Raw genomic sequence first — 27,587 nt, 5'->3', positions numbered from 1 at the left:
TGGCATCTTCCTGGGGCAGGAAAATCCCATTATAAAATACTGCAGGAATAAAGCATGCTTCTTCAGTCTTAGCTCTCGATTGCGTGGCCCGGGGGCGGGGGACTGGTGTCCCGGGAAAAGCGCAGCGTGGGTTTCCTGGGCGAAGCCTGGGTGACCCGCGCGCAGGGTGCGGCTGAGCCCCGCACGGGCACATCAAGCGCTGTTCGGCTCTTGGCCTTGGAGTCAAAGTGCCCCGTGGGCTAACGTGTCCGCAGACGTCAGGAAGCAGAGTTGGGAACCAGGAGATGTGGTGGCCGCCCTGACGGGGCTGCTGGGGGCCCGGCACCTCGCTGGGCCGCTGGGATCCCAGAGCACCTGCTCTTCCGCTGCCTCCTGGCGGGTCTCGCCGCGGGGAGGGGGCCGGGGCCCGGAGCGTCGATCGCGGGCGCCCTGGGGTGAGGCGCCCTCCCCGCCCGGCTCAGGACGGGCGCGCCGCCAGGGCTGGGGAGGGGCGGCGGGAAGGGCGGGGGCCGGCGCGGGGCTGGGCCAGGCCGGGCTGCTCCGGGGCCGGCGCTCTCCGAGAAGCCCAGCGCTCGCCCCGAAGGTGTGCGGAGCGCGTGCCATGAGGACCCTGTGGATGGCGCTGTGCGCGCTGGCGCGGCTGTGGCCCGGGACCCTGGCCGGTTGCGCCGACGCGGGGCGCTGCTGCCCCGGCCGGGACCCCGCCTGCTTCGCCCACGGCTGGAGGCAGGACAGGGTCTACGGGACGTGCTTCTGCGACCAAGCCTGCAGCCTCACCGGGGACTGCTGCTTCGACTACGCCAGGGCTTGCCCAGGTAGGTGGCGGGCCCGAGGGTGGGCAACCGGCCGTTCGCCCGCAGCGGAGGGGCACAGGGTCCCACGCCAGGGACCGCAGCCCGACAGCCAGATGTCCCGGTGCCGTCTATCCCGGCCCACCCCGAATGCCTCCATCCAGGGTCCTCCAGCACCCCCCTCTCTAGGTGCACCCCAGACTCTCCATCCTAGGGTCCCCAGCCCCCTCCATCTCGGGGTCTCCCCGTCCTCTCCATCTAGACCTACGGCTCCAATGCCCCCCTTCCCACCAGAGCCTGGGTGGAAGGGGCTGGAGCCCTGTTGTCTGGAAGGGCGCTGGCCACCTCGGCCGAATAAATCCCTCCGCCTGGGAGCTGCGGCTTGGTAGGGCCACCTCCCACCTGGAGAGATGGCGCTGACAGGTCCCAGAGGCACGCCCCTGTGCTGGTTCCGCCGCGTGCAATCTGTTAACCCTGGAAAGGGGTGATGGGGGTGGGGGGGGACGTGTAATTATCCCACTTGGCGCCAAGGTCTTGTCCTGGGAGGGTACTTTCTTCTGAAGAACAAGTTCCTGGAGGACCACAGTTGTCCTCACCGGCACTCCAGCGTGTAGCACAGCCCCTTCCTCCTAGGAGGTGTTCCATATATTCGTTGAATTCAATTTTATCCATATAGCATGATAAAGATTTTTATCTCAAAGTTCCTAGTATGTTTTAATCTTGCCGGTTTTCCTTTAGGGTCAATCTTTTTCATCTTTAAATCTCCCACAATATCACAGCCCCTGGTATAGGCACAACAAATGCTGATTTAATTAAATTAAAAGGTAAAGGAAGACATGGTGAGTACAGTCCTGAGAAACAAGGCGTACCTGAGAAAAGCCAGCTCTGGAAATAAAAGTAGCCCTCATCCCTGATAATCACATCACCCCAAAAGCCACACATACATTAGGGTTTGACCTCGAGGAGCCCAGCGTTGTGGGACCTTCAGCCTCTTCCTGGTAACCTGCAGGGCTGTGTCATTTCCCTGCAAACCGGATGCCTGGTGGAGTCTAGCAGCCCTTCTGCCTCTTTTCTGCCGGGAGAGGCCACCAGCCCACCGCAGGACGGTCACCCAGGCCTGCTGCCGAAAGAACACAGTTGAAAAACATTAAGATTTTTAAAATCTTGATTGAAAGCTAATGATTTACCTGAGAATATTGATCTTTTTGATAAGCTTCTTTCCCTCTTCTGCTCCAAGGCCAGGATACTTTACTACTAAAGTAAGGTGAAGAGTCAGTTACTTAGGGAATGTAGTACCCTTGGTCCAGGAGTCCCCTGTTCCCTCCCCACAGAATCCTCTCTAAACTCCTGTTTGCCTCAGTTACCTGGATCACTCAAACCTTTCCACCATGGCAGCCTCTCTCACTAATCTTTTCTCTCAAGGGATCTGCCTACATTTTAAAGGTAAATACAGAATTCCTGCAGTTCAGATAATGGGCCCCAGTCTGTGGTAAGCACAGCAATACAAAAACAATGAAGACACAATCTCTGCCCCCTGGAAGTTCAGAGTGGAGCAGGGAAACACACACAAAACCATTTGCAATATGCTAAGTGCCAAAATAATGGATCCGGGAAGCCAGAGAGGAAAAACTCAGAAGACCAGAGGAATTCAAGGAAGACTTCCCAGAGGAAGCCTGGTCCCAGAGAATGAGGGAGACGCCTCTAGAAGGGGAAGGGGGGTTCTAATAGGAAAGCATCTCATGACTGTTCAGTGTTCCCTGTGGGCGTCAGCGTTTTGTGACAGCGCTAGGCTAGGCCCTGAGGCTCACCTGGGGAGCAAGACAGACAGTGAAGGCCGCTAGACAGGCGAGCGTCAGGAGGAAAACTGGCTTTTTCCAGCGCTATGAGGAGTTGCAGAATCCTCCAAGTCTCTATTTGGTCAAAAATTAAACCCTCATTTTCAGTCCAGAGATATTAAAACAAAGAGCCTGTCATTTCGGACTGAGGATTTATTGGGGAAGTAATGGCAGAAGAGAGAAGACCTTACCATCTCCGCGGGAACTCAGAAAGAAATACCAGGACCTTTGTGGCTAGGAGGAGGCTGTGAGCTGTGGGCAAAGAAGCCCAAGCCAGAAAAGGAAATGGTGCCTGCTAGGATTTTTTTTTTTTTTTGCGGTTTGTGGGCCTCTCACTGTTGTGGCCTCTCCCGTTGCGGAGCACAGGCTCCGGACACGCAGGCTCAGCGGCCATGGCTCACGGGCCCAGCCGCTCCGCGGCATGTGGGATCTTCCCGGACCGGGGCACGAACCCGTGTCCCCTGCATCGGCAGGCGGACCCTCAACCACTGCCCCACCAGGGAAGCCCCCCTGCTAGGAGTTTTAAAGGAGCATTTTCAGGAGCCTTAAATGCCCTTCCCCAGGAAGTTAAGAGAGGCTCTTGCAGGTCTAGGCAGAAAGCAGACTTGGGATGGAAAAGGCGCCTCGTTGGTAGATTCTCTGTGCCTGGAGTTTTGCGGCAAGGCAGTAAGAAAATAGAGACAATTGGAAGGTGGCCCACTTGGCGAGCCCAAGCCTGCTCTGTCCTCAGAGCTGAGGGCGAGAGTGCGGGGCAGGACACAGCCGAGACGCTGGGTCTCCTCAGCCCTGGACCAGCATCACAACTGTGCTGACTTGGGGATCTGGGGAAAGGGGAGGTGGGCCTGCATTATTAACGTTTTCCAGCCGCAGGAGCTGGGGCTTTCAGAAGGCTCTCCTGTCACAGCGTTACCACAGGTGGGCAGCAGAGTGAGATCTGAACCCACGCTGCCTGCTTTCAAGTTGCCATCCGCCTCATCTGTTTGTGGCAACTCACAGCTGTAATTGATCATACCAGATAAGGTGCAGCGGCGCAGAGCCTCCAGTTACTCTACGTACATAGAGCCATTTGGCCTCTTAGAATCCACTTCCTTCTTACCTAATGTTAGGTTAACTATTGATGCTGCCCGAAGCAGTTTTGACTGAAATGACATTAAACGTGAATGAAAAATGTAACTGTGTCAGTGGAACTTACTTCTAGCGCTTCTGATTTTTTCATCTTGAGAAACACATTATTTTTTGGTGTGGCTAAGAGATGACCGTACTGGAACTTTTTTTTTTCCTAAATAGAAAGTTGTTGTTTTTTAAAATTTATTTATTTTTGGCTGCACTGGGTCTTCGTTGTGGTGCGCGGGCTTCTCATCGCCGGCAGCTTCTCTTGTTGCAGAGCGCGGGCTCTAGGCACATGGGCTTCAGTAGTTGTGGCACGCGGGCTCAGTAGTTGTGGCTCGCAGGCTCTAGAGCGCAGGCTCAGTAGTTGTGGCGCACGGGCTTAGTTGCTCCGCGGCATGTGGGATCTTCCCGGACCAAGGCTCAAACCTGTGTCCCTCGCATTGGCAGGTGGATTCTTAACCACCGCGCCGCCAGGGAAGTCTGAAAGTTATTTTTTTACTCAGTAAAATACAAAAATAAGTTGAATCTGAAGAATTACTAAACTGCCCAAAAAAGTCAATTCTGAAATTAATCATCTCAGAAAAATCTAATTATGTTGATGGTATGGGTTTCAACACCAATAACGTACCTTCATAACCACCCCCCACCCCCCAGAGGATAAAGGATAGAGAATTCTCCACTGGCTGAGCCTGATCAGGGATGGGGAGAGACTGAGGAGGGAACAGGTCTGAGTTACCCTGCCCTGAAGAACTTCCTGGAAGGCTTGCTTATCAGGCTCATAACACAGTCTCTAACTCATCAGATGGGTTCGTGGAGTCTGCATTCTAAGACCGTAGAAACAGTAGGTTGCATTGGATCTTGGATGAGCAACTTAAGGACAGAGTAATCATTAACCCAAGTGGAGCAGGACAAAAATTGAGTCACCTCTATAGCCCAGTGTCTTCTCCTAGATTTATGGGGAATCCAAGAAACCAACTGGCCGTGCTCTCCAGGTACCTCCCAGCTCTCAGTTTCCTTAGGTCTCACAACCCACCCAAGTATTCTTCATTTTGATCTCACTTTATGGACGAGGCAACCAGAGCACAGAAAGGTCAAATAGTGTGTCCAAAGTCACACAGCTAATAAGTGATGAAGTGAGATTTGAACCCAGGAGCTCTGGGTCCAGAGCCCACACGTTTAAACATTACATTTTCACTGCCTCGGAGAAACTAGCCTTTATGAGAAGCTGTGGACTTTGCGGGTAGGCTCCATATAAATACTGGTAAAGTGAGTGAGTCTTCTTTCTCCATCAGCTATGCCCCTCAAGGGTGAAAAAATGTGTCCCACTCCTCTTTGCAATCCCCTAAGAGCTATCGCAGTGTTGTTTACAAACATTTGTCCAAAAAAATATGACCACTGGTTTCCACCTGGAGGATGTTAACTGTGACTTCAGAGGGCAGCGCCATCTGAGGCATATCCACATGTCCTTTTTAAAAATAACATTTTCTGGGAATTCCCTGGTGGTCCAGTGGTTAGGACTCTGCGCTTTCACTGCGGAGGGCGTGGGATCAATCCCTGGTTGGAGAGCTGAGATCCTGCAAGCCACCCGGCACGGCCAAAGAAAAAAAAAATTTCCTTCCTGATCATAAAATATATGTTTGTTGCAGAAAGTGTAGAAATGCACAAAAGAATTTACCTGGAAACTTACTACCCAGAAAAAGCATCATTATCTTTTTTATTTTGATTCCCTTTTTTCCCCCAGGCTTGCATGGGGTCTAAAATTCTGTTTTTCTAAGGTGACAGTTCATGTCACTATCTTGTTACCATTTCATAAACTTGTCCAGTTAATGTCTCAAAAGAAAAAAAAAACGAAACAACCTACCAGGGGCCAGATAACATAAGTTTCTGCAAGAGGAAACAAATACTTGATCATTTTATTGGTGCTTTTTGAGGGGGTCCATAGGCACTTGGGCAATATTTATGCTCTCATTCGTCTTTCAGAGAAGTTGTGACAGGGTTCCTGGGAAAGGGTACACATACATAAGGAGAGGGAAAAAGGCAGATGACATACAGTTAAAACTGTGTCACCATGAGATGTGTGTGTGCGTGTGTGTGTGTGTGTATAAAGGGACGGTTTTATTTTTCCTCCGTAGATTGTCGAGAAACAAGTTATGCATCAATGGTACTGCTGTGGGTAAAGTGTGAAAAGAATATTTCCTTAGGAATGATAACGACTAGACCTGATTAGAACTTAACAATGTGAGGGAGAAAGCGCTTGATCGTGGGTGGCCTTCAACTTTTAGGTGGCAAAGAGCCAGGCCGGCAGGGCCAGATTGCAAAGAGGAAGGCTTGAGTGCCTGTGATTAACCAAGGTGAGGCTACACGAAGATAAGCAAGGCCTTACATTAAGAAGAAATAATCCAGACTATACTTAGGAAGTGAAGGAGCCTGGCTTTCAGCTCAGTTTGCTGCCGTGTGTGTGTGTGTGTGTGTGTGTGTGTGTGTGTGTGTGTGTGTGTTTGGCATCATCAAGAAAGGCATTAGAAAACAAAAGTTTTTTTAAAAATTACCCTATGGTACCTGCAGACTGAGGATAGTGTGTCTAGCTGCCACCACTCACCGGGCTGTGAATGGGTATGGGGAAAGTCCAGCGGTAATTCTGAGAGGGGAAACGTCTATAGAGAGATGTGTCCAAAGGCTGCAGGGAAGGGGGTCTACTGAAACAGTAAGTCCACCAGTGGAACAGATAAGATAAAAGGGGGTCTACTGAAACAGTAAGTCCACAAGTGGAACAGATAAGATAAAAGGAGGTCTACTGAAACAGTAAGTCCACCAGTGGAACAGATAAGATAAACACAGATTTTTTTCCACCATATTCTGAAATTCTCAAGTGAGGGAAATTGGACTCAAATAAAAGGAAATACCACTTCACGCCATAGATGTTAATATTAAAAGAGCTTGTCACTTTCAAGAGGTGGTACTGGCAGGGGCTATACATGGATTAAGAAGGCCTTGACAGGGTGTGGCCGCCAGGAGAAGCTGGGCTCTACCTGACCTTAAGGCATGGAAAGCAGTGTTCCTTCCAGTGGACACCCTGTGGGGCCACCATCGCCAGGAGAGCCCAGACAGCTCTCGCCCGGTTGAGGAATGTCTTCTGTGTCTGGCTCTGGGAGTTTCTGACTTTGTCCCTTTCCTTCTACCGGCTTTCCTTCCCACCCTAGAGCCTCTGACAGTGCTTTGGTTTCTTACTTCCAGAGTCTGTTTGGATGTAGAATTTAATTTAGAAAGGAAGAGCAACTCACCCAGTGCCATTTCATTCATTCACTGACTCACAGATTAGACAAATATTTACTGAACACCTGCCATGTGCCAAGTGCTAGGCACGAAATAAAAAACTCGGCAATAAACAAAGTAAATAACTATGTAATTTGAATTATGGAGATGTTAGAAGGCAAGGAGCACAGAGCTCTGAGAGGAAATAATTTTGTGGGGTGTGTGTGTGTGTTTGTGTGTGTCTAATTAGATGAGCTGGCCAGGAAAGGACTCCCTGAAAATAAAATAATTCAGCTGGACCTCAAGGATGAGCCGAACCCAGCCATGCCCAGCGTGGGAGGAACATTCCAGCAGAGGGAAAATACAGACAAAGGTCCCAGAGTGTGAAAGAGCCTGGGTGGGTGTGGCAGATGGGTGAAGAGGCCAGAGTGGGTGCAGCCCGGGGCAGAGGGGGCACTGGGGGTGCCTCCGGGTAGGAGCAACGGGCAGGCACAGGTAGGTCGCCCAGGACTTTGTGGGCCATGCAGGGAGGTTGGAGTTTAGTCCAAATTCAATGGCAAAGCCATGGAAGGAGGTTAAAAAATCATTAAAAAAGAAAAAAAAAAGATTAGCGGTACATCTTTTAAGGTAATTGTACTTGGATATGACTAGATATCCTTGTTAGGACATGGGAAAATGTACCCTACTCTTGTGTGCGGATTCGTTATTGAACTGTATAACTTACTCTTCTGCTCTTGGCTGTTCTCCTCGTGGCCGTAGAGGGGACGTCTGATAAACAGAAAGCTCCAGAGGAAGGGGTACTAGCTGGTACATCATGAAGGGCTTGATGATTCCTTGCGCTCTGGTCTACCCACTGTCTCACTGCCCAGTGAGCCCAGAGCCAGAGGTGCCCAGTGGACCCAAAGTAGAAGCTTAGGAGTCTACTTCCTACCTCTACTCTCTTCTATGTCTTCTCTGTCTCTGTTCCCCATTCCCTTATTATATTTCCTGGGATCACCTCCCCAAATAAATTGCCTGCATTCAGATCCATGTCTCAGGGTCTGCTTCTGGGGAAACTCAACCTGAATGTTATGTTGATTTGAAACAAAGGAGAAAAAGGAGCTTTGGCGGCTCTTCCAGGCACGCATTAAATCTGGGCTTCTTCAGCCGCATAGCACAGGGAGATCAGCTCGGTGCTTTGTGACCGCCTGGAGGGATGGGATAGGGAGGGTGGGAGGGAGGGAGACGCAAGAGGGAAGAGATATGGGAACATGTGTGTATGTATAACTGATTCACTTTGTTATAAAGCAGAAACTAGCACACCATTGTAAAGCAATTATACCCCAATAAAGATGTTAAAAAAAAAAAATCTGGGCTTCTTTCTGCTCAAAGGGGTGGGAGGGTGTCATCAAATCCCAAGTATTAAGACACAGGGAAGCTGGGGCAGACTTGGAGTCAGGAGATGATTGCGCTCACTGGATAACAGTCTGCCAGCCCCCAGTGACAGCCAGGGAAACAAGAAGGATGAGAAAGTCAGATTTGAAGACAGAATATTTTGATATGCTAAGTATAGATGTGAGTTAGGTAAGCTTTAGTGGGAAGGGAACAGGAACACTAATGGAAGAGTTCAAAAGGAAATCTGTGTCATGCAGTTGAGATATATGACTTGTGGTAATAAATCTGTCAGAAGTTTCTGTACTTCTCCCAAGCTCCGTGACAAAAGATCACCTGTGACAAACTGTAATCCAAATAATCAAAAGTTCACAAGTTAATAATAGAATTTTTCGTGCAGAATAGGAATAAATGCTTCAGACTCATCTTCCAGCTCAAAATATTTTGTGGAACCCCTTTCCACTGGTGAAAGTCTATGTGAACTTTTTTCACTTTCTCTGACAGTAAAGTCCCCGAGATGTGATTGTTCAGGGCCCCAGAACTTTCTGATTCTCTTTATGAGGCTGTTAAAGTCATGACTTGGAAAGACAGGGCATAGTATTTTGCCAAGGACAAACCTTAACCCATAGGAACAACAGTTGATTCAATGATTCTGTGATGTGAGGATGTTGCCTATTGGTCAAACCAAATAAAATAAACATCTATGAGACATGAGACACAAATATTGAAGAAATACTGAGAGACTAAATTCATCCCCCCATGTCAACTTTTACCATAGGGATAGGGTGTAACCCAAGGCCGTATTACTAAGTTCTGAGTTAAAGCCATGGCAAAGTTGTATTTTTTTTAAAGTGCTCCCAGGACTTCCCTGGTAGTCCAGGGGTTAAGGATCAGCCCTACAATGCAGGGGATGCCACTAAGCCCACGCGCTGCAACTAAGACCTGATGCAGCCAAAAATAAATAAATAAATATTTAAATAAAGTGCTCCCTACTTAGGCTATAACTTTTCTTTTTGGCTGTGCCACACGGCATGTGGAATCTTAGTTCCCCAACCAGGTATCAAACCTGTGCTCCCTGCAGTGGAAGCATGGAGTCCTAACCATTGGACCACCTGGGAAATCCCACAAAGTTATATTTTATAGTGATGTCTAAATGTTTAATCTTTGAATTAAGTGTATTTTTTTTTTTTTTTTTTTTTTTTGGCGGTACGCGGGCCTCTCACTGTCGTGGCCTCTCCCGTTGTGGAGCACAGGCTCCGGACGCGCAGGCTCAGCGGCCATGGCTCACGGGCCCAGCCGCTCCGTGGCATGTGGGGTCTTCCCGGACCGGGGCACGAACCGTGTCCCCTGCATCGGCAGGCAGACTCTCAACCACTGCGCCACCAGGGAAGCCCTAAGTGTATTATTAAGTGTAGTTCAAGTCCAACATATCAGGGCAGGACTAGCTGGACTCAGGGATGAAGAGATTTGGGGGAGAAAGAGTTATTAAAGGAATTAAGGACAGAAGGTGTCTTTCTCAACCAGCTCCTAATCTGGCAGCCTCTTTAAATGCCTTCTGGTTCTATGGGCCAATTAAATCAGGGGACTGTGAAAATAAAATGGGAAGGTCAACAAGAGATGAAGAGCAGGAAGTGACCTGTTATTGATTTTCCAAAGGATGTGTGCGTGGCAGATACTGGGAACCAACTCTTACGTGGCTCGTTCTTGCTTCGTTAGGTAGCTGACATGTGATGCCTATGAGTTTTTAGATGATTAGTAAAAGCATCTTTTAAAGCAGTCTGAAATTTTTGGATCACTGACCGAGTTTTATGTTGTATGTGACCCTTTTCATGTCAGGTGTAGTTATGTGCTACCAAAGGATACAGCTTCCAAACGCCATGAACCCTAAACTAGAGTTTGCTGAGAGGCAAAATGAGTTTTTTCAGGTACAAACTGTTGGAAGTCCAATCAGATTTCAAAGAAGTTCAGGTGTTTTCGTGGTGAAGACTCTGGAAACTTGAAAGTATGAGGGTGTTTGGGAAAAGTGGGTCACATTTTGTGGGAAAGAGAGTTTTGGCATCCGGTTCAGGGTACATCTTCTGTCTCCTTGTCCTTTTCTTATATCCAATTTCAAGTCCTCAAGTAATTCAATTTAAAAACTCATTACAGTCCTTTTAAAAGACTCCTTTTGGGATTTTAAGTGAAAAAGTTAAATGTGCAGCCACACTGATTTTACAGTCTTGGACAGAGCACTGAGAGCCAGATTCTCACCCTGACTCTGCCTCTTCATGCCTGACCCTGGGTATTCTTACCCTCTGTGGGCCCTGGTTGCTGGTCTCTAAACTTCGCCTCTTACAGTGTATGAGCCTCTGAGCCATGGAGGATGAGACTAGAGCACCCAGGAGAAACCTAATGGGTAGGGGTCCTTCGTGCGGCCTAAGTCATGTTTTATGGAGGCACATTTCCTGATAAGAATTGGGCTTCCCTGGTGGCGCAGTGGTTGAAAGTCCGCCTGCTGATGCTCGAGACACGGGTTCGTGCCCGGTCCGGGAGGATCCCACATGCCGCGGAGTGGCTGGGCCCGTGAGCCATGGCCGCTGGGCCTGAGCGTCTGGAGCCTGTGCTCCGCGGCGGGAGAGGCCGCGGCGGTGAGAGGCCCGTTTACCGCAAAAAAACCCAAAAAAACAAGAATTGACCTGGGTAAGTGGTGGGAGAAATACCTTTTCTTTTTTATATATTTTTTTTCCTTTATGTTTTCTACAATGAATGTGTATTACTGTTACCATAAAAATGTTCTGGCCAGAGGAGGATAAAGTTACACTCAAAGGAAAACAAGAGCAAAGACCTGATCTAAGCCCAGGGAGTAAGAGGAAGTACCCTGAAGACATCTGTCTCTTTTACTCGGGTGTGTCCTGGCTCAGACCCATCTTCATGATCCTGGAACATCCGCCTGCCTTTAAGAGATACCCATTTATCAGTTCACCATCAGGGCGGGTGGCATCAATGTCAGCTTGGGGTGTTCCCCCTGATGCAGGGCCGGGTCCAGGCGCAGCGTACGCGGGCTGAACTTGACTGTGTGCGTTGGCGGGAACAGCCGGGCAGGCTCTGGGTTTGCTCAGGTGTGCGTCCCGTCATGCTGTTTTTCAGCTCGCCCGTGCATCGTGGGGGAGTGGAGCCCCTGGAGCGGCTGTGCAGACCAGTGCAGGCCCACGGCCCGCGTGAGGAGGCGCACGGTACGGCAGGAGCCCCGGAACGGCGGCGAGCCCTGCCCGGCCCTGGAGGAGAGAGCCGGCTGCTTGGAGTACGCGACGCACCAGGGCCAGGACTGCGGGCACGCCTTCGGTACTGCGCTTTCCCTGACCGCTGCCCCGGGGTCTCTGGTGACTTTCCATCCCTTCGTCCCATAGAAGGCCATGTGCCAGGCCGGGAAAGTTCCATGAGCTGCAGGGAATGGGATGGGCCAGTCTGCCCAGAGGAGATAGGAAGCTCAGGAAATACTTGATCAAGGCATTATACGTCAGCTGTGTAAAGGCCTCCTCCCACCGCCTCCCAGTTACAACCCGGCGGTGGCCACTTGCCGCTGTGCGTGCGCCCGGTGTAACGGACGCGCACTGTGGTTTCTGGGCAAACTGAGTCAAGCTGACCACAAAGGACTTCAGGTAGGATGAGAATATTTCACTCAGGCTAGGATGTGTCCAGTAAGGATAACCCTGTTTCACCTTTCAAGGTCATTCCTATTGAATCACGAATGCTTGCATACATGTGAAACTAGTAGAAAAAATAGAAATTCCGAAAGGATGATAAAATGATTAAAACACCTGCCTCTCTTCTCAAGCCGACTGGATTGGAGCTGATGTGATCAGATCTATGATTTGGGAAGATCGTTCTGGTTGTGGCGTGGCCAAGGAGACCACGAGTCGGCTTGATCATGAGTCAGGAGCCACAGGAAACTCACACAGAAATAAACAAAAAGGCCAAAACAGGGGTGTTAATCGGGATTGAATCTGATAGAGCAGAACACTGATTTCTCAGGGTAGCAAAGATCACATGTTTTTCATAGGAACCTGGAAAATTCCATGTCAGCGTGACCCTCACTAAGCCATTTTTTCCCTTTTTTCCTTCCACACACAAATATTTATTGAGAGTCTACTTGATGCCAGGCACTGGGCTGAGTGCCAGTTACAACGGGGGAGAAATGTTGACATGGAGTCTGCTTGTCAGGTAGATCACAGTCTAGTGGGAGGGGGAGATGATAAGCAGATAATCCTAGGAAACTAATCCCAGGAAATTACAGCTTCAGTGTGGTGCCACAGGTACTGAACAAGGGAGAGGTGTCGGGAGCTGTGAGTGTGTGTCGTAAGCAGATTCCCCCCGGCCTTGGTGGAGGAGGGCATCCCCAGAGGCCAGGAGGGGAGCGACTTCCCTGAGGATGTGGAGATGAGGCTGAGAAATGCAGAGCTATCTAGGCAGAGAGACCAGTGTGGCGAAGCAGACAGTCAGGTGTAGGGCGTTTGAGCGATCTGGGGACTGATCTAGGAAAAACGCATGACCACGAGAGTCAGTAACACACAACAACCTTACAGGGTTGCGTGAGAGGGGATGTCCAGAGGCTATGATATGGCGACCCCCATACAGCAGGGGAAGAGAGGAATCTGCCAGGAGCTTGTGTGTCTAGGTGATGTTAGCCAAGCAGCATGGTTTGGAGTCTCTGGGGGCTTCAGAGGGCAGGTGCCATGACGGCTTGGGGTCTTATAACCATAAGGCTTTACCTTATCAACGGCCGGCAGATGTTGGGTGTAATTTCACAGGGTATGCAAAACAGGCAGGACCTAAATGACTAAAAATCTGCTTGTTTGGCTATTTTAAAAACAAATTGAGGCTTCCCCGGTGGCGCAGTGGTTAAGAATCCGCCTGCCAATGCTGGAGACACGGGTTCGAGCCCTGGTCTGGGAAGATCCCACATGCCCTGTAGCAACTAAGCCCGTGCGGCACAACTATTGAGCCTGTGCTCTAGAGCCCACGAGCCACAACTATTGAGCCCGCGTGCCACAACTACTGAAGCCCGCATGCCTAAAGCCCGTGCTCCGCAACAAGAGAAGCCACCACAATGAGAAGCCCACGCACTGCAACCAAGAGTAGTCTCCGCTCGCCGCAGCTAGAAAAAGCCCCCACACAGCGATGAAGACACAGTGCAGCCAAATATAAACAAATTAAATAAATAAATTTTTTTAAAAATTGCATGTATAAAATTTTGAGTTTGGTGCCAGTAGCTTTTGAGGCTAACAGGTCTCAGCCTGCTGTGAGAAAATAAACCCCCTAGGGCCCATCTTTGGCTGATTTATATAACACGGGGGGAGGCACAAGGCCCATTTGAGAAGCCAAAGGAAGGCCAGTGTGTGGGGAGCAGAGAGGGAGGCTTCTGGGCTGACACCCCCCAGGATGCAGGGCCTTGGGGTCCCTGTTTAGGATTCTGGTCTTTCTCTTAAGAGCCGTGGAAAACCTCTGGCGTGTTTTCTGCAGGTGCCAATGTGATCAGATCTGTGATTTGGAAAGATCTCTTGGGGAGTGGAGTGGGTAGTGGCAGGGCCATGGCAGAGGCCCTTCATGGATATGGCAGTCGAGTTAAGCTCGCAGGGAAATAATTTAGGGCTCACAACAACGGTCACAGAATGAGCTCTCATTCAGCTCAGGCACTCTGCAGAAACACTGCAGAAAGGCTGAGGGAGGAAGTCGCTGTGGGACATTATTGATTTTTTGGATGGCTGTCACAGCCTATAGCAGATCTATCAGAAAAAGCAACTGCACCGTTCAGTTATAGGGATTGGCTGCTAGACCGTATTCCTGCAGCACATCTGAATCTTCACTGTGGCTCCAGGATGCCCAGACCCCTTCCCCTTCACAGCCCTGGATCTCTTCAGAGAAGGATGATGCAGGTCACAGGAAAGGGAACAGGAAGCATGAAAATGCATATCTTGCATTTATTTTCTTCACTTTCTTTCATCAGTGTCTTATAGTTTTCAAAGTAGTGGTCTTTCACCTCCCGGTTAAATTTATTCCTAGGTATTTTATTCTTTTCCATGCAAGTGTAAATGGGATTGTTTTGGTAATTTCTCTTTCTCATAGTTTGTTCCTATGAGAAACTGAATTCTTTTATTAGTTCTAACCGTTCTTTGGTGGAGGCTTTAGGGTTCTCTCTATATAGTATCATGTCATTTGCAAATAGTAGCAGTTTTATTTCTTCCTTTTCAATTTGGATGCCTTTTATTTCTTTTCTCTTACCTAATTGCTGTGGCTAGGACTTCCAATACTATGTTGAATAAAAGTGGCAAGAGCGCCCATCCTTGTCTTACTCCTCTTAGAAGAAAAGTTTTCAGCTGTTCACCATTGAGTATGTTAGCTGTAGGTTTGTCAATAAGGCCTTTATTATGTTGAGATACTTTCCTGCTATTCCCAGTTTGTTGACATCAACAACATAAATGGATGTTGAATTTTGTCAAATGCTTTTTCTGCAACTTTTGAGATGATCATATGATTTTTATCCTTCGTTTTGTAAATGTATCACACTGATTGAGTTGCAAATCAATGTAACCATCCTTGCATCCCTGGAATAAATCCCACTTGATTGTGTTATATGATCCTTTTAATGTATAGTTGGATTCAGTTTGTTAATATTTTGTTGAGGATTTTTGCATCTATGTTCATCAAGGGTATTGGACTGTAATTTTCTTTTTTTGTAGTGTCCTTGTCTGGTTTGGGTATCAGGGTAATTCAGGCTTCATAAAATTTGTTTGGAATGTTTTCCTCCTCTTCAATTTTTTGGAAAAGTTTGAGAAGGTTATTAAGTGTTTTTGAATGTTTTGTAGAATTCTCCAGTGAAGCCATCTGGTCCTGGGCTTCTGTCTGTTGGGAGATTCTTTTATTACTGTTTCAATTTCCCTACTAGTAATCAGTCTGTTCAGATTCTCTATTTCTTCGTGATTCAGTCTTGTATATTTCTAGGAATTTATTCATTTCTTCTAGGTTGTCCAATTTGTTGGTGTATAATTATTCATAATAGTCTCTTATGATCCTTTGTATTTCTGTGGCATTAGTTGTAACTTCTCCTTTTTCATTTCTGATTTTATTTATTTGAGTCCTCTTTTTTTCCTTGGTGAGTCTAGCTAAAGATTTGTCAACTTTGTTTATCTTTTCAAAGAACCTGCTCTTAGTTTCATTGATATATTCTACGTTTTTTAGTCTCTATTTCATTTATTTTCATTCTGATCTTTATTATTTCAGGAAGAACTGAAATAATATTTTTAATCCTCATGAAACCAGGACTTGATAAACTGTGAAATTCTCAGCCTACCAAAATGGCAAAGGACAGTAAAATGAAGAGATTCACTCACAGGAAAACATGTTCTAGAGGAACACACGCAGGGTGTGGTTGTATTACCTTTTGTCAATACTTCAGAAAGCTGGAGGTAACAAATTATCACAAACTTAGTGACTTAAACAACACAAATGTATTATCTTAGAGTTTTATAGTCAGAAGTCAGACAGGTCTCACTGGGCTCAAATCAAGGTGTAGGTGAGGCTGAATTCCTTTCTGATGGCTCTGGGAGAGAATCGGTTTCTTTGCGTTTTCCATCATCCAGAAGCTTCCTTGTCCCATGGCCTCCTTCCTCCATCTTCACAGCCAGAAACATTGCATCTTTCTGTGCCTTTCTTCCACGGTAACATCTTCCTCTGACTCTTTGAAGGACCCTTGTGCTTACATTCAGCCCATCTGGATAATCCAGGATGATCTCCTTATTTTCAGGTAAACCGAGTAACAACTTGAATTCCTCTTTGCCTTGTAACATAACATATTCACAGCTTCTGGGGATTAGGACACGGACATCTTGGGGAGGGGCCATTATTCTGCCTGTCATGGAGGTAGGACAGTGTCATCAATCTTGGTTTACACATAAAGACATTGGAGCTCAGTGAGATGACAGCATTTGTAAAGGGACCAGAATTTGAACCTGGATGTCATGGCTCTAAATCCTGTGGGTTTTCCCCCCCTCGATAGTTTTGCTGTTAGGTGTTATCATTAGTTATTATTATATTGCAAATTAATATTGATATTGTAAATTCATTACTATTCATATATTAGTAGTAGTATTATATTTTAAAATCACAGTTACAGAATCTGGTAACTAAGTAGAAATATAAAGGCCGTGCAAGGCCAGTGAATGAAACATGATCACTGAGACACTCTCATTAATGATCAAGTAGCCATTGCATTCTTTCTGTTTCATTTAACGTGTATCACGAGTCTATTTCTATCATAAAAACAAACGCAAAAACCCATATTATATATTTGTTGCCCATCCTGACAATTGTTTATATGCGTTTTCCTCTTGCGAGATTGCCGTGCATTATCATGAACCGTATACTTCCAGACTGGTGTTATTTGTCAAATTTTCACTCTGTCGTCTTCTACACCGTATGCTACAGACTAGTGGTTCTAAGCCTGCTTTTGTGGCACCCCGTTGTGTCAGAGAGCTTTATGAAATTCTCAGAGCAAATTTCATTTACTTTCATGTTCAAAGTAAGCAGGTGCAGTGCCACGCTTTTAGAAGTGGAAGTTGTTGTAAAAGCGAACAGTGGTGGGTGGATGGGATGCCAGAAAAGTTGGCAGATAGTCTGTTAACGAAGAATCTATTACATTGAATATTGTTGCCAGGAAGGGGAAAGGAGGGGTAGCTGGCGTTTACTGAGAGCCTTTGTCCTGGGGCACTGCTTACGTGCTTCCACACAGAGGCAAAAGCGGGGCTGGAGGCAAAAATCATTTCTGAATTACTTACTGCTCTTAAGTAATGAAAAATTGAATTTCTGGGGGATGTTGAAAAGTGGTGCTGGTTCAGAGCTCGCCAGGAGATCTGGATCGTTTACTTTAGACTCTTGCCAGAGGGATTTTTCCCCCCCCCCCCCCCCCCGCTCGATAGAATGTACCACCAAACCAAGCCCAGGCTGGAGGAGGCAGGAAACGGAGGAGACAAGGTCCAGGGTTTACTGGCTTGCTTCTCTGATGGGTCATAAGCACAGAGGCTTGACACTGGGCATGGATAGGAAGTCTTAAAGAAGCTAGTGTCTGTACTGGGGCTCCTGCTTGGTCATTTACTATTTATTTTCCCTTCACTTAACCTCAAGGAGCCTCAGTCTTCTGATGAGAAAACCTGCTCAGAACACCTCTTGACAAAGCTTTGGTGAAGATCGGTAACATACGACGTGAAAGCACTTTGTAAACGAGCAGGCTACACACGTACGAGGAGCCATGCTGCTCCACGCGTTAATCTGCGCCCACCCCCACCTCCTGGACCACACTTCCCGCCCCGCCCCCATGCCTGAGGGAAATCCGAGGGTCAGGGCTGCCATCTCCCTCTCTCCTCTCTCAAATCTCACTTCGCATCAAGGGCAGTGATCAGGCACAGAAAGGGAAAACACAGCCGAATTTAAGCAACTCATCGGTAATCTGCTGCGACATTGAAACTTAAAAGAGTGAAACTTTGTCATCTGTATTGCAATAGAGGCAGCCTGCCGCATTTAGACATGAGCCTTGAATACGTTTCTTAACCTCTCTGGCCCACAGTTTCCTCATCTGTGAAATGGGGAAATAATAGGGTCTATCTCAGAGTGGAGTTATGAGAATTAAATGAATTAACACATGAAAAACACTTAGCATCATGCCTGGAAGCTTAGAGGTGCATCACTGTTAGCTTTTATTTTTATTACCTTAGAACTTCTTCTTCAGATTTTGTACCAGAAACTATAGTCATACACTTGCCCTCTACTTCCTAACCAAGTTTCCCACCCAACCCCCCGAGCTACACATTAAGTGCATTGCCTTTGAACTTTTGTAATAATACCTGCAGTACAAATTAGGAGCTCAGATAAATGTTTTGCGCTAAAGAAACACATCCTGAAAATGTTATAGTTTGACTGATATAATGCTACGTGGATGTAGCAGTAAACGCATTCCTCACTTAGTGAATACGCCTATAAATGCGTCAGAAGAACAGAAATGAAAACAATACATGAGAAAATGAAAAGCCTATCGCTGTTTGTGTTTCTGATAATTAGGTCTAAGAGAAACAGAGAAGGATCCTAACGTACATGCATTCACTTGTCCTTTTTGATTCCGTCCGTGGATTTTGGAAGTTCAAAAGCTACAGTCACATTTAGAAAGAATGACATGTTCTCTTTGGAAAACAAACATGTTAGCACAGCGAGGAAGAGCCACTGGGCTGGGAGTCTGTAGTTTACACTAGATGTGGGTAGCGTTCAGACTCCAGAGATTAGGTGCTCAGACACACGGGGCAAAAGCGGTGCCTGCAACGCTTAGGATCAAGTGGCTACACTTGTCTTTATATTCCCATGCCGTAGAAAAATGACTCCTCATTCAGAAAATCTAAAGAAGAATTAAGGCTGCCATCTTGTGGCAGGAAGGAGCTTAGCAAGAAGAGCATGCGGGCTTGAAGCCTCTATTTTGCTGCTGGTACCCGCACGCCCTTGTGCTCTTGATGATGGGGCATCGCAGAAGTCAACCTGAGCTGGTATCTCCCCTTCCTGGGATGGTCCAGTTTCTGAAAGGAGAGCTAAGAAGGATGGTTGAGCCATCTCAGCTGCAAGGCTCAGTAGAGGAACAGAAGACCTCAGGGAAGTAGGACCCGTGAACCTTGGTGGCAATTTCATTCATCCATTCATTCATTCCTTCATCGACCCATTCATTCCTCGCACACATATTTACTGAGCATGTAAATGTGTGAGGGCTCCCGTGATGAACAAGACAAAACCCTGCCTTTCTTGAATTGACAGCAGGGTGGAATCAAGAGGTTATCTCCAGGTGCTACACAGAGCAACAGATGCCCCCCCCCAGACTTAGAGATGAAATAGGAGGTAGACAAACAAAATAAGAGAGCAGAGGTGGGAGGGAAGGATTTCTGTCTGTTTTCTTTTCTCCCACCCAGAGTGTCAGAGGTGGGAGCGGGGAGAAGGGCGAGGAGAGATGCTTTAGGACCTTTCTCCTCTGAGTTTGGTGTGGAGAGAGTGCTATGCTGGCCGGCACCTGGTGGTCACACCCTGGGCTCTATGGTTGATGGTGAAACTTCCAGGCTGTGGTTATCAGAACACCTGGGAACATTGAGCCTTTCCTCCTTTTGTTTTTTCCCTTTCTCATTTCCTCTCTCTGGTTGTCTTTTTTTTTTTTTCTCTCTCCTTTTACCCTCTTTTCTCTCTTACCTTCCTTCCTTCCTTCCTTCTCTCTCTCCTTTTCCTTTATTCTTTCTATCTTTCCCTTTTCTTCTCTGTGTCTCTTCTTTCCATTAAAAAAAAATCCTCGGGCTTAAAAAAAAAAAAAAAAAAAAATCCTCTCCCTTTCTCTAGTACCTTACTTTTTTCCTTGGTTCCCCTGACCCTGCCCATCTTTTTATTATTCCCGCTGGGCTGTGCTTCCTGGCCCCTCTCCTGCCTTTCCACGCGGTGTCATCACTGCAGACAAGCGTGCTTATCAAAAGCCTGCTGTTCCCTTTCCTACCCAGCTACACTGCACAAAGCTTTATGGAATTCATTTCTGGGGACTCTGACTTCACCTCCTTGCACTCCTTGATGGTGTCCCATAGATTTAGGGATGGAAGGCTTTAGACGGGTTTGAAACCAAGTTTGGGAAATGTCGCTCTGGGTACTTCAGGCTTCACGTGTTCAAGGTCATTCTCCTTTTCCAGTCCCTGCCTTTATAACTACCTCTGCGTTCAACAAGCAGCGAACAAGACAAGCGGCCTCCCCACAGTGGTCCACAGACACAGAGGATGCTGGGTAACTTGATGTTTTTTTTACTTATGTTTTTCCGGTTGGTCGGTCAAGTCAGCCCACAAAGGTAACTTGCTACATGGGTTTTCTTCTGTTATTTGTTCATTGACAAATGTGGCTCTTTATCACAGAACTGGGAAGTACTTGTCCCTCCCCTGTTTTACGTTTAAAAAAGATTTGTTTCTGGGGTCTGATCCCTAAGAAGAAACATGCTGTATAAAAATGAGGTGATACTATTTTATCAGTCCCACTAAGGCTGCTCATCTTTTAGTCCTTAGGGGACTGTGGACTCCAGCACCGCCTCCGTCTGGTGAATTTGAACGTGGCCCCCACCTGAGTTCTGAGGACTTTATCAAGACCTAATGGCTCAGGCTGGGAGGAACCTCTGACCTCATTAGAAATCCACCCTTCTGCGGTCAGAATAGAGACGCCAGACGCACTGCATGTTCTAATCCCCACACTACCTCTCACTGCTCCTTAGTTTTTCCTTCTTGTAAACTGAGAATATTAATTCCTACCCTGTAGGTTGCTATGAGAATTTAATGAGAAAATATCATTGAAAAGATGTCAGAGTTAAGCTGTCTGAAATTGACTGAAGCTACATCAAGAGAATTTCCTCCCTTAATACCTTAAGGTATCTAATAAATAATACTTACCGTCATTAAAGATCTTCTTTGAAGCAGATTCTCCAGACACTTTCCATCTAACTTTTTACAGCTCATAATTGTATGGATTTAAAAAAAAAACTAGCCCATTTTAGCATAGTTAGGACCTAAAATGCCACATTGTTTTGTTTCCCTGAAGAATTGCAAAATTGTGTTGCTTTTAAGTACAAGACTCTAAAATATTCATCCATGTCTGGATGCGCCCCCAGAGCCTTCAGAGTCTAGTCACATAATAGAGTGTTTCCTGCAGCTCAGTATAAGGTGACACTAGTCTGTTACAGGAAAACATGTCTCAGCTTCCCATGTCCTTTTATCTGTGATGCCCAGTGTAACTTTGATGCTTGACTTCAAGTCAAAACTCATCTGCCAGGTGGGGAGAACTGGGACGGCCCCAGGAATGTTTGTCGGGCAGAAAAACACAAGTGCTGGCCTGGAAATCCAGGACTAGCCGTCCTGGGGCTCACATGTTCTCAGGCTCAAGCAAGGTCTTGTTCACTTTCTGTAATTCATTAAAATCTCAGCAAAGTTATCAAGGGCAATTTTCCTGCTGAAATGTGCTTTTAGACACAATTTCGTGGTCAGACTAGACAGAATATGAAACAAGTTTCTGCAAATTCGTGTTGACCAGATAATTCACCCGTGGACTGAAAAACAGCAAAAATGTTCAGTTGTCAGTCAGACATCATAGCTCAGCGAATGAGAAACTTGACAAGGCGTTCTGTGACCTGTGACCATGCAACGCCCTACCTTCTCCAGGCTGTCCCGTGTCCTCGGGGAGTTCCAGGCTTCCTAAGCCTTTCTCCAGCATTAGGCCATTTCTGATTAACAGCAAGTGAAATTGCTCCTTTTTTTTTTTTTTTTTGCCCTAGATACTGTATGGAGTTCAAGACAGAGTCATTGACTCACCACTGTGCCACGGAAAACCAGCCCCTGACCCGATGGATGCAGTATCTCCGAGAGGGCTACACGGTGTGTGTGGATTGTCAGCCTCCAGCTATGAACTCTGCAAGCCTTCGATGTTCTGGAGACGGCCTGGACTCTGACGGGTAAGGGAGGGAAACGGGTTGGAGGATTTGTCTTGGTACTCATTTGGGGAGATCTGTCCTCTCCATGTCTTGAACAGCGGACCAGGATGTAGCAGATCAAGGCGTGATTTGGGGAATCAAAACAGTGAGGAGAACATTCCATCTGGCAATTCCAGAGTCCAGGACCCAGTTCATACTCTGGGACTTAGAGGCTCTGTATCAGAGATGCGTGAGTGAATTTGGACATTGGGGTTCAGGCCAAGCTCACGAGCGACTACCGAAGACCTCCACAGTAGTAGCCGTAGACACTATGTAAACCGATAAGCGTGTCTTTGCTCTAATAATACTGTATTAATGGACACTAAAATTTCAATTTTATATAATTTTCATGTATCATGAAATATCCTTTTGATTTTCTTTCAACTCTTTAAAAACATAAAAATCATTCTTTTCTATTACTATTTTTTTCATTGCGGTATAGTTGATTTACAATATTATATTAGTTTCAGGTATATGACACAGTGATTCAAAATTTTTACAGATTGTACTCCATTTATAGTTATTATAAAATATCGACGATATTCCCTGTGCTGAACAATATATCCCTGTGACTTATTTATTTTACACACAGTAGTTTGTACCCCTTAATTCCCTCCCCCTAGTTGCCCTTCCCCCTCCCTCTCCCCACCTGGTAACCACCAGTTTGTTCTCTGTATCTGTGAGGCTGTTTCTTGTTTGTTTTATTTTCTTAGGTTCCACATATAAGTGATAACATACAGTATTTGTCTTCCTCTGTCTGACTTATCTCAATAAGCCTAATACCCTCCAGGCCCACCCATGTTATTGTAAATGGCAGAATTTCATTCTATGTCTGAGTAGTAGTATATATACCACATATCCATTTCAACCATTGATAAACACTTAGGCTGCTTCCATGTCTTGGCTATTGTACATAATGCTGCTATGAGCATTGGGGTGCGTGTATCTTTTCGAATTAGTGTTTTCGTTTTGTTTGGATATATACGCAGGTGTGGAATTGCCGGATCATAAGTAAACATCATTCTTAACTCATAGACTACACAAGGGGGTGGGCTGGATTTGGCCCATGGGTCACAGTCTGCCGAACCCTGCCCAGGTGATTCACACCCACCGCAAAATTTCAGGATCACTGCTCAGTGGGGTAGTCATAAAATCATGACTGAGATAGTAGCCCTGTGCCCAGCTCTGCAGGGTCAGAAACTCTTTTGATGTTCGGAGTCCCTATTTCCCAGTGTGGGGGGCAGGGGGTTCTCCTCGCACAACAGGAAGCAATTCGTGGGACACCAGCTGGGCATCCAACAGTTTAGCTCAGTTCTGACACTATCTACCCGGAGATGGCATCAGATTCCACAAGGTGAGGGGCTCAGTCCTACAAGACCGTTCCCTTCCGCAGCCCCCTTCAAATCCCATTCTCAAGCTCAGGCTGTTACCTGTGCTTCTGACCAACTGGCTATAAATCGGAGATTCCCATGACCTTCTCCTCAGGTTTGATTAATTTGCTAGAGCGCCTCACAGAACTCAGAGATACATTTACTTACTAGATGACCAGTTTATTGTAAAAGGATATAGCTCAGGAACAGCCAGATGGGAGAGATGCACAGGGTGTGGGAAGGGGTGTCATTCTCCCCACATCTCCACGTGTTCACCGGCCTAGAAGCCCTCTGAACCCTGTCCTTTTGGCTTTTACGGAGCCCTCATTATGTAGGCATCATTGATTAAATCATTGGTTATTGATGGATTCAACCTCCGGCTCCTCTCCCCTCCCTGGAGGTTGGGGAGGGGAGGTGGGACTGAAAGTTCCAACCCTCTAACCACCTGGTTAGTTCTCCTGGCAACCAACTCTCAACTTCAGGTGCTTCCAAAAATCACCTCATTCACATAAACAAGACATTTGCATCACTCTCAACATTTAGGAAATTCCAATGGCTTTGGGAGCTGTCAGCCAGGAACGGTGAACAAAGACCAAATATACATGAAAAATATATTTTGGTCATTTCAATGACCAAATATCTATTTCTTGTAAATCATCGTATCACAGAAATCTACAGAAATCTATAGATTGTCCAAAAGAATTGACCCTTGAAAACATTTTACCACCCTAAAAATCCATGCCAGTCCTGTACTTATCTACTAGTTAAATCCGATAACAGTATTCATAACCAAAAGAAGGGTAGAATTTGTGATGGGCATGGGTTATGATTTTAAATATGTCAGACAGAACTGGGAAAAATACAGATTTGAAAGAAAAATACAGACCTTCCCAGTTAATCATTATTCCCACAGTATATTTGAATATTTAATAACTTGAATTTACGTTTATTAGTCTCCTGTGCCCAACAGCCTCTGTACTGAGTACACGTAGGAACAGTAAAGTGGGTAAGGAATTCACATGAAATAGAAACTTAATATTTAGGCTTAATATTTTCCTGACTACCTCATCCATATTTTAACTTTAAATGAATATTATAATTTAATTTGTACCTGTAAAGCACCTTCAACCCAGGCTGAAATTCCAGTGACTTTAAAAATAATAATTTCAATAATATGGCTTTTTTCTTTTCACTGCTCCCATTTTTCATTATGGAATCAAAGAGCTGGAAAGGATTTCAAGGGATCGTTTGGTTCAGACCCCTCTAATTTATTTTTATTTATTTATTTATTTTGCGGTACGCGGGCCTCTCACTGCCGTGGCCTCTCCCGTTGCGGAGCACAGGCTCCGGACGCGCAGGCTCCGCGGCCATGGCTCACGGGCCCAGCCGCTCCGCGGCATGTGGGATCCTCCCGGACCGGGGCACGAACCCGCGTCCCCTGCATCGGCAGGCGGACTCTCAACCACTGCGCCACCAGGGAAGCCCTATTTTTTTTTTTAAGAGGGTATTAAATCGTTTATTGATTACACATGATAATGCATGATACACTAGCTTCATTCCCATCTCTAACTTTATCTGGTGCCATAATTCAACTTAGATATATCGCATAGGGTGCGCCAACAGCCATATTAATAACCAAAAAACTCCATGGCTTGGCTTGGGTGACCCTCTTCACGGTGAACTCCAGGTCACAACACAGTAACTGTCAGTTCAACTACACCAAGGTTTCGGAAGACGATAGCTTCTCCACCAAAGCAGGTTGTAAATAAATTTTAAGGGAACCTGGCATCACCCTGAAGGAATTCTAACTTCGCACTGTTGGGGTAGTTTACCAAAATGGCTTCAGAGGAGATTCACTTTACACAGCACATTTTTAAAAAAAGACACATGTATTCAAGCGTCATGATTAGACTATTACATTTAGCAATCAACAGCATGGGTGCAAAAAAGAAAAAAAAAAAAACTACATTAAAACTCTTCGTTGGGATGTTTTACACTTTCCACAGAACAGAAACTAAAATAACCTGTTATACAATTAGTCATAAATACGGTCCTCGAGGTTTTTTGCCCAGACACATGAGTATCGTCAAAACATGTATTCTTTGTAGCAGCTAGGCCCTGCCACCACTGTGCTTGGCTGAGTTCACAAATCTCTTGTAGCCTGGAGCTTCCCTGTCACTTCTCTGGCTCTCCTCTCCTGCAAAGCTCTGTTTCCTGGCAGTAATCAAAACCTCCTGCCACTGCCATAGCTCCTGCTGCTGCTGGAACCGCCATAGCCACCTTGGTTTCATGGTTCGGCAAAGTATTGGCCTCCACCACCATAGGGGAGAACTTGTGCCTCCAAAGTTTCCTCCTTTCATGGGTCTAAAATTTGAAGACTGATTGTTGTAACTGCCAAAATCATTGTAGCTTCCACCACCTCCAAAATGGCTTCCACCGTTACCAAACCCATTATAGCCATTTCCACTGCCACCATATCCCCCACCACCGCGGCTGCCACCAAGGGCACCTGGGCCACTGATGTTTCCTCCACGACCAAAACTGTCATCGCCACCAAAACCCCCTCCAAGACCACCACCAAAGTTTCCAGAACAGCTTCTACTTCTTTGGCTGGATGAGGTGCTAGCCATCTCTCACTTAGATAGGGCTTTCCTTTCTTCACAGTTGTGGCCATTCACAGTGTGGTATTTCTGAATGACAATCTTGTCTACGGAGTCATGGTCATCAAAGGTTACGAAAGCAAAGCCTCTCTTTTTGCCACTGCCTCTGTCAGTTGTGATTTCAATCACTTCAATTTTCCCACACTGTTCAAAATAATCTCTTAGGTGACGTTCTTCAGTGTCTTCCTTAACGCCACCAACAAAAATCTTTTTCACAGTGAAGTGGGCACCAGGTCTTTGAGAATCTTCTCTTGAGATGGCCCTCTTTGGTTCCACCACTCTGCCAGCCACCTCGTGTGGCCTTGCATTCATGGCCGCATCCACCTGCTCCACAGTGGCATACGTGACAACCCCGAAGCCTCTGGAACGCCTGGTGTTTGGATCCCTCACTACCACACAATCTGTGAGCGCTCCCCGCTGCTCACAATGGCACAGTAGGTTATTTCAAAGCTCAAGCCTCCGATGAAGAGCTTCCGCAGCTGTTCGGGCTCTTTGGGTGACTCTGATATAGACATGACAGCAATGGAGGGGGCACATGTCGACGATGCTTACTCGGCGGCGCCCACAGGCAGAAAGGCCAGACCCCTCTAATTTAAATGTACACAAAACAGAAAGCCATTTTCCCTTACATAGCGCTTCATATACTCAGAGCAAGCGAGAGACACGAATGCAGTAACCTCAAACTACAATCCCAACAGGGGGTGTTCTCAAATAGGGATTTCTTGGTAACTTGTTGTGACAGAGCCTGAAGAAGGGAAACTCAGTTTTGTGATCATTTTTTTTTTAATTTCAACTTGTAATACACTTCAAAACTCAAGGTGTGATCATTTTCTAATAAAACCCAAAAAACAACAAACCTCAATTTATAATTCTGTAAATTAGAATTTTCTTTGGTATGCTTTAGCATAACTCACATTTTCAAAATATCATTTCAGAAATCAGACCCTCCACTGGCAAGCAATTGGCAATCCTCGATGTCAAGGAACTTGGAAAAGAGTTCGGCGAGTAGAACAATGTTCCTGTCCAGCTGTTCACAGTTTTATTTTTATATAGATTGTGATATAAGTATTTCAAAATGTGCTTGTAAACATGCTAAATACTAGCAAGTCATGTTCAGCGCTTCATAATTCTTTAAAAACCCTTTGGCCAAAGTTCCTGAATATATGTCGTTGCCACACTCTGAAGCAGAGAAGGGAAATTTGGGGGCCAGTTCTCAAGAAACACAGTGCCTTTATTTTCATTTTTACTAAGTTGAGGACCCACCCTAAAGTCTCCTGTGGTTTTCTGTCCTCGATCTGTCACCTGGAGTCTCCTCATTCAATAGGTGGCCCATTGGACAGAGTGTTCGTCTGTTTGCACTAAACTTACTACATTTTAATGGTCCATTTATTGGTAAGTTGTCATTTAAGGGTATCCACGATTTGAATCTTGCATTCTTTCTTTCTATTCTGTAATCTCTTAAAAACTTCTTTCTTTAAAAAATGTCTACAGATATATGTACACTCACACATACATTTCCCATGTATTATCCCATAAATTCTGAAATAATAAGTTCAAGCAAATTGTCACAAATAATTTTCCACAAGACAAGTTGTCTGAGATTTAGTAAGCATTTTGTTATGCGAAACCAACAGTTCTGCTAAAACTACTTTCTTTTT

General features: G+C 46.2%; 1 protein-coding gene and 1 pseudogene across 1 annotated transcript; one reads left to right on the top strand and one right to left on the bottom strand.

Annotated features, from left to right (window-relative positions):
- The first annotated feature begins 554 nt into the window (after window positions 1-554).
- On the top strand, window positions 555-27,314 carry SBSPON (somatomedin B and thrombospondin type 1 domain containing). Its single transcript, XM_024765762.1, has 5 exons — window positions 555-815; window positions 11,486-11,680; window positions 20,086-20,176; window positions 21,705-21,881; window positions 26,865-27,314. Exons 1-5 carry the CDS (start codon window positions 602-604, stop codon window positions 26,980-26,982), a joined length of 795 nt encoding a protein of 264 aa, XP_024621530.1. The 5' UTR covers window positions 555-601; the 3' UTR covers window positions 26,983-27,314.
- LOC112413711 (heterogeneous nuclear ribonucleoprotein A1-like) lies at window positions 25,494-26,444 on the bottom strand (annotated as a pseudogene).
- Window positions 27,315-27,587: the final 273 nt, after the last annotated feature.

This window comes from Neophocaena asiaeorientalis, unplaced genomic scaffold (assembly GCF_003031525.2).
Source record: "Neophocaena asiaeorientalis asiaeorientalis breed wild unplaced genomic scaffold, Neophocaena_asiaeorientalis_V1.1 scaffold417, whole genome shotgun sequence".
Taxonomy (NCBI): Eukaryota; Metazoa; Chordata; class Mammalia; order Artiodactyla; family Phocoenidae; genus Neophocaena; species Neophocaena asiaeorientalis.
The sequence above is the reverse complement of the archived record's forward strand: the minus strand, read 5'-3'. Positions and strand labels throughout refer to the sequence as shown.

Excerpts from the sequence above, each read along its gene's own strand:
- SBSPON (XM_024765762.1), top strand. The coding sequence starts at position 602 with ATGAGGACCCTGTGGATGGCGCTGTGCGCGCTGGCGCGGCTGTGGCCC. Across the intron at positions 816-11,485 it reads CTACGCCAGGGCTTGCCCAG|CTCGCCCGTGCATCGTGGGG; the intron begins GTAGGTGGCGGG and ends GCTGTTTTTCAG. Across the intron at positions 20,177-21,704 it reads ACAGACACAGAGGATGCTGG|ATACTGTATGGAGTTCAAGA; the intron begins GTAACTTGATGT and ends TTTTTGCCCTAG.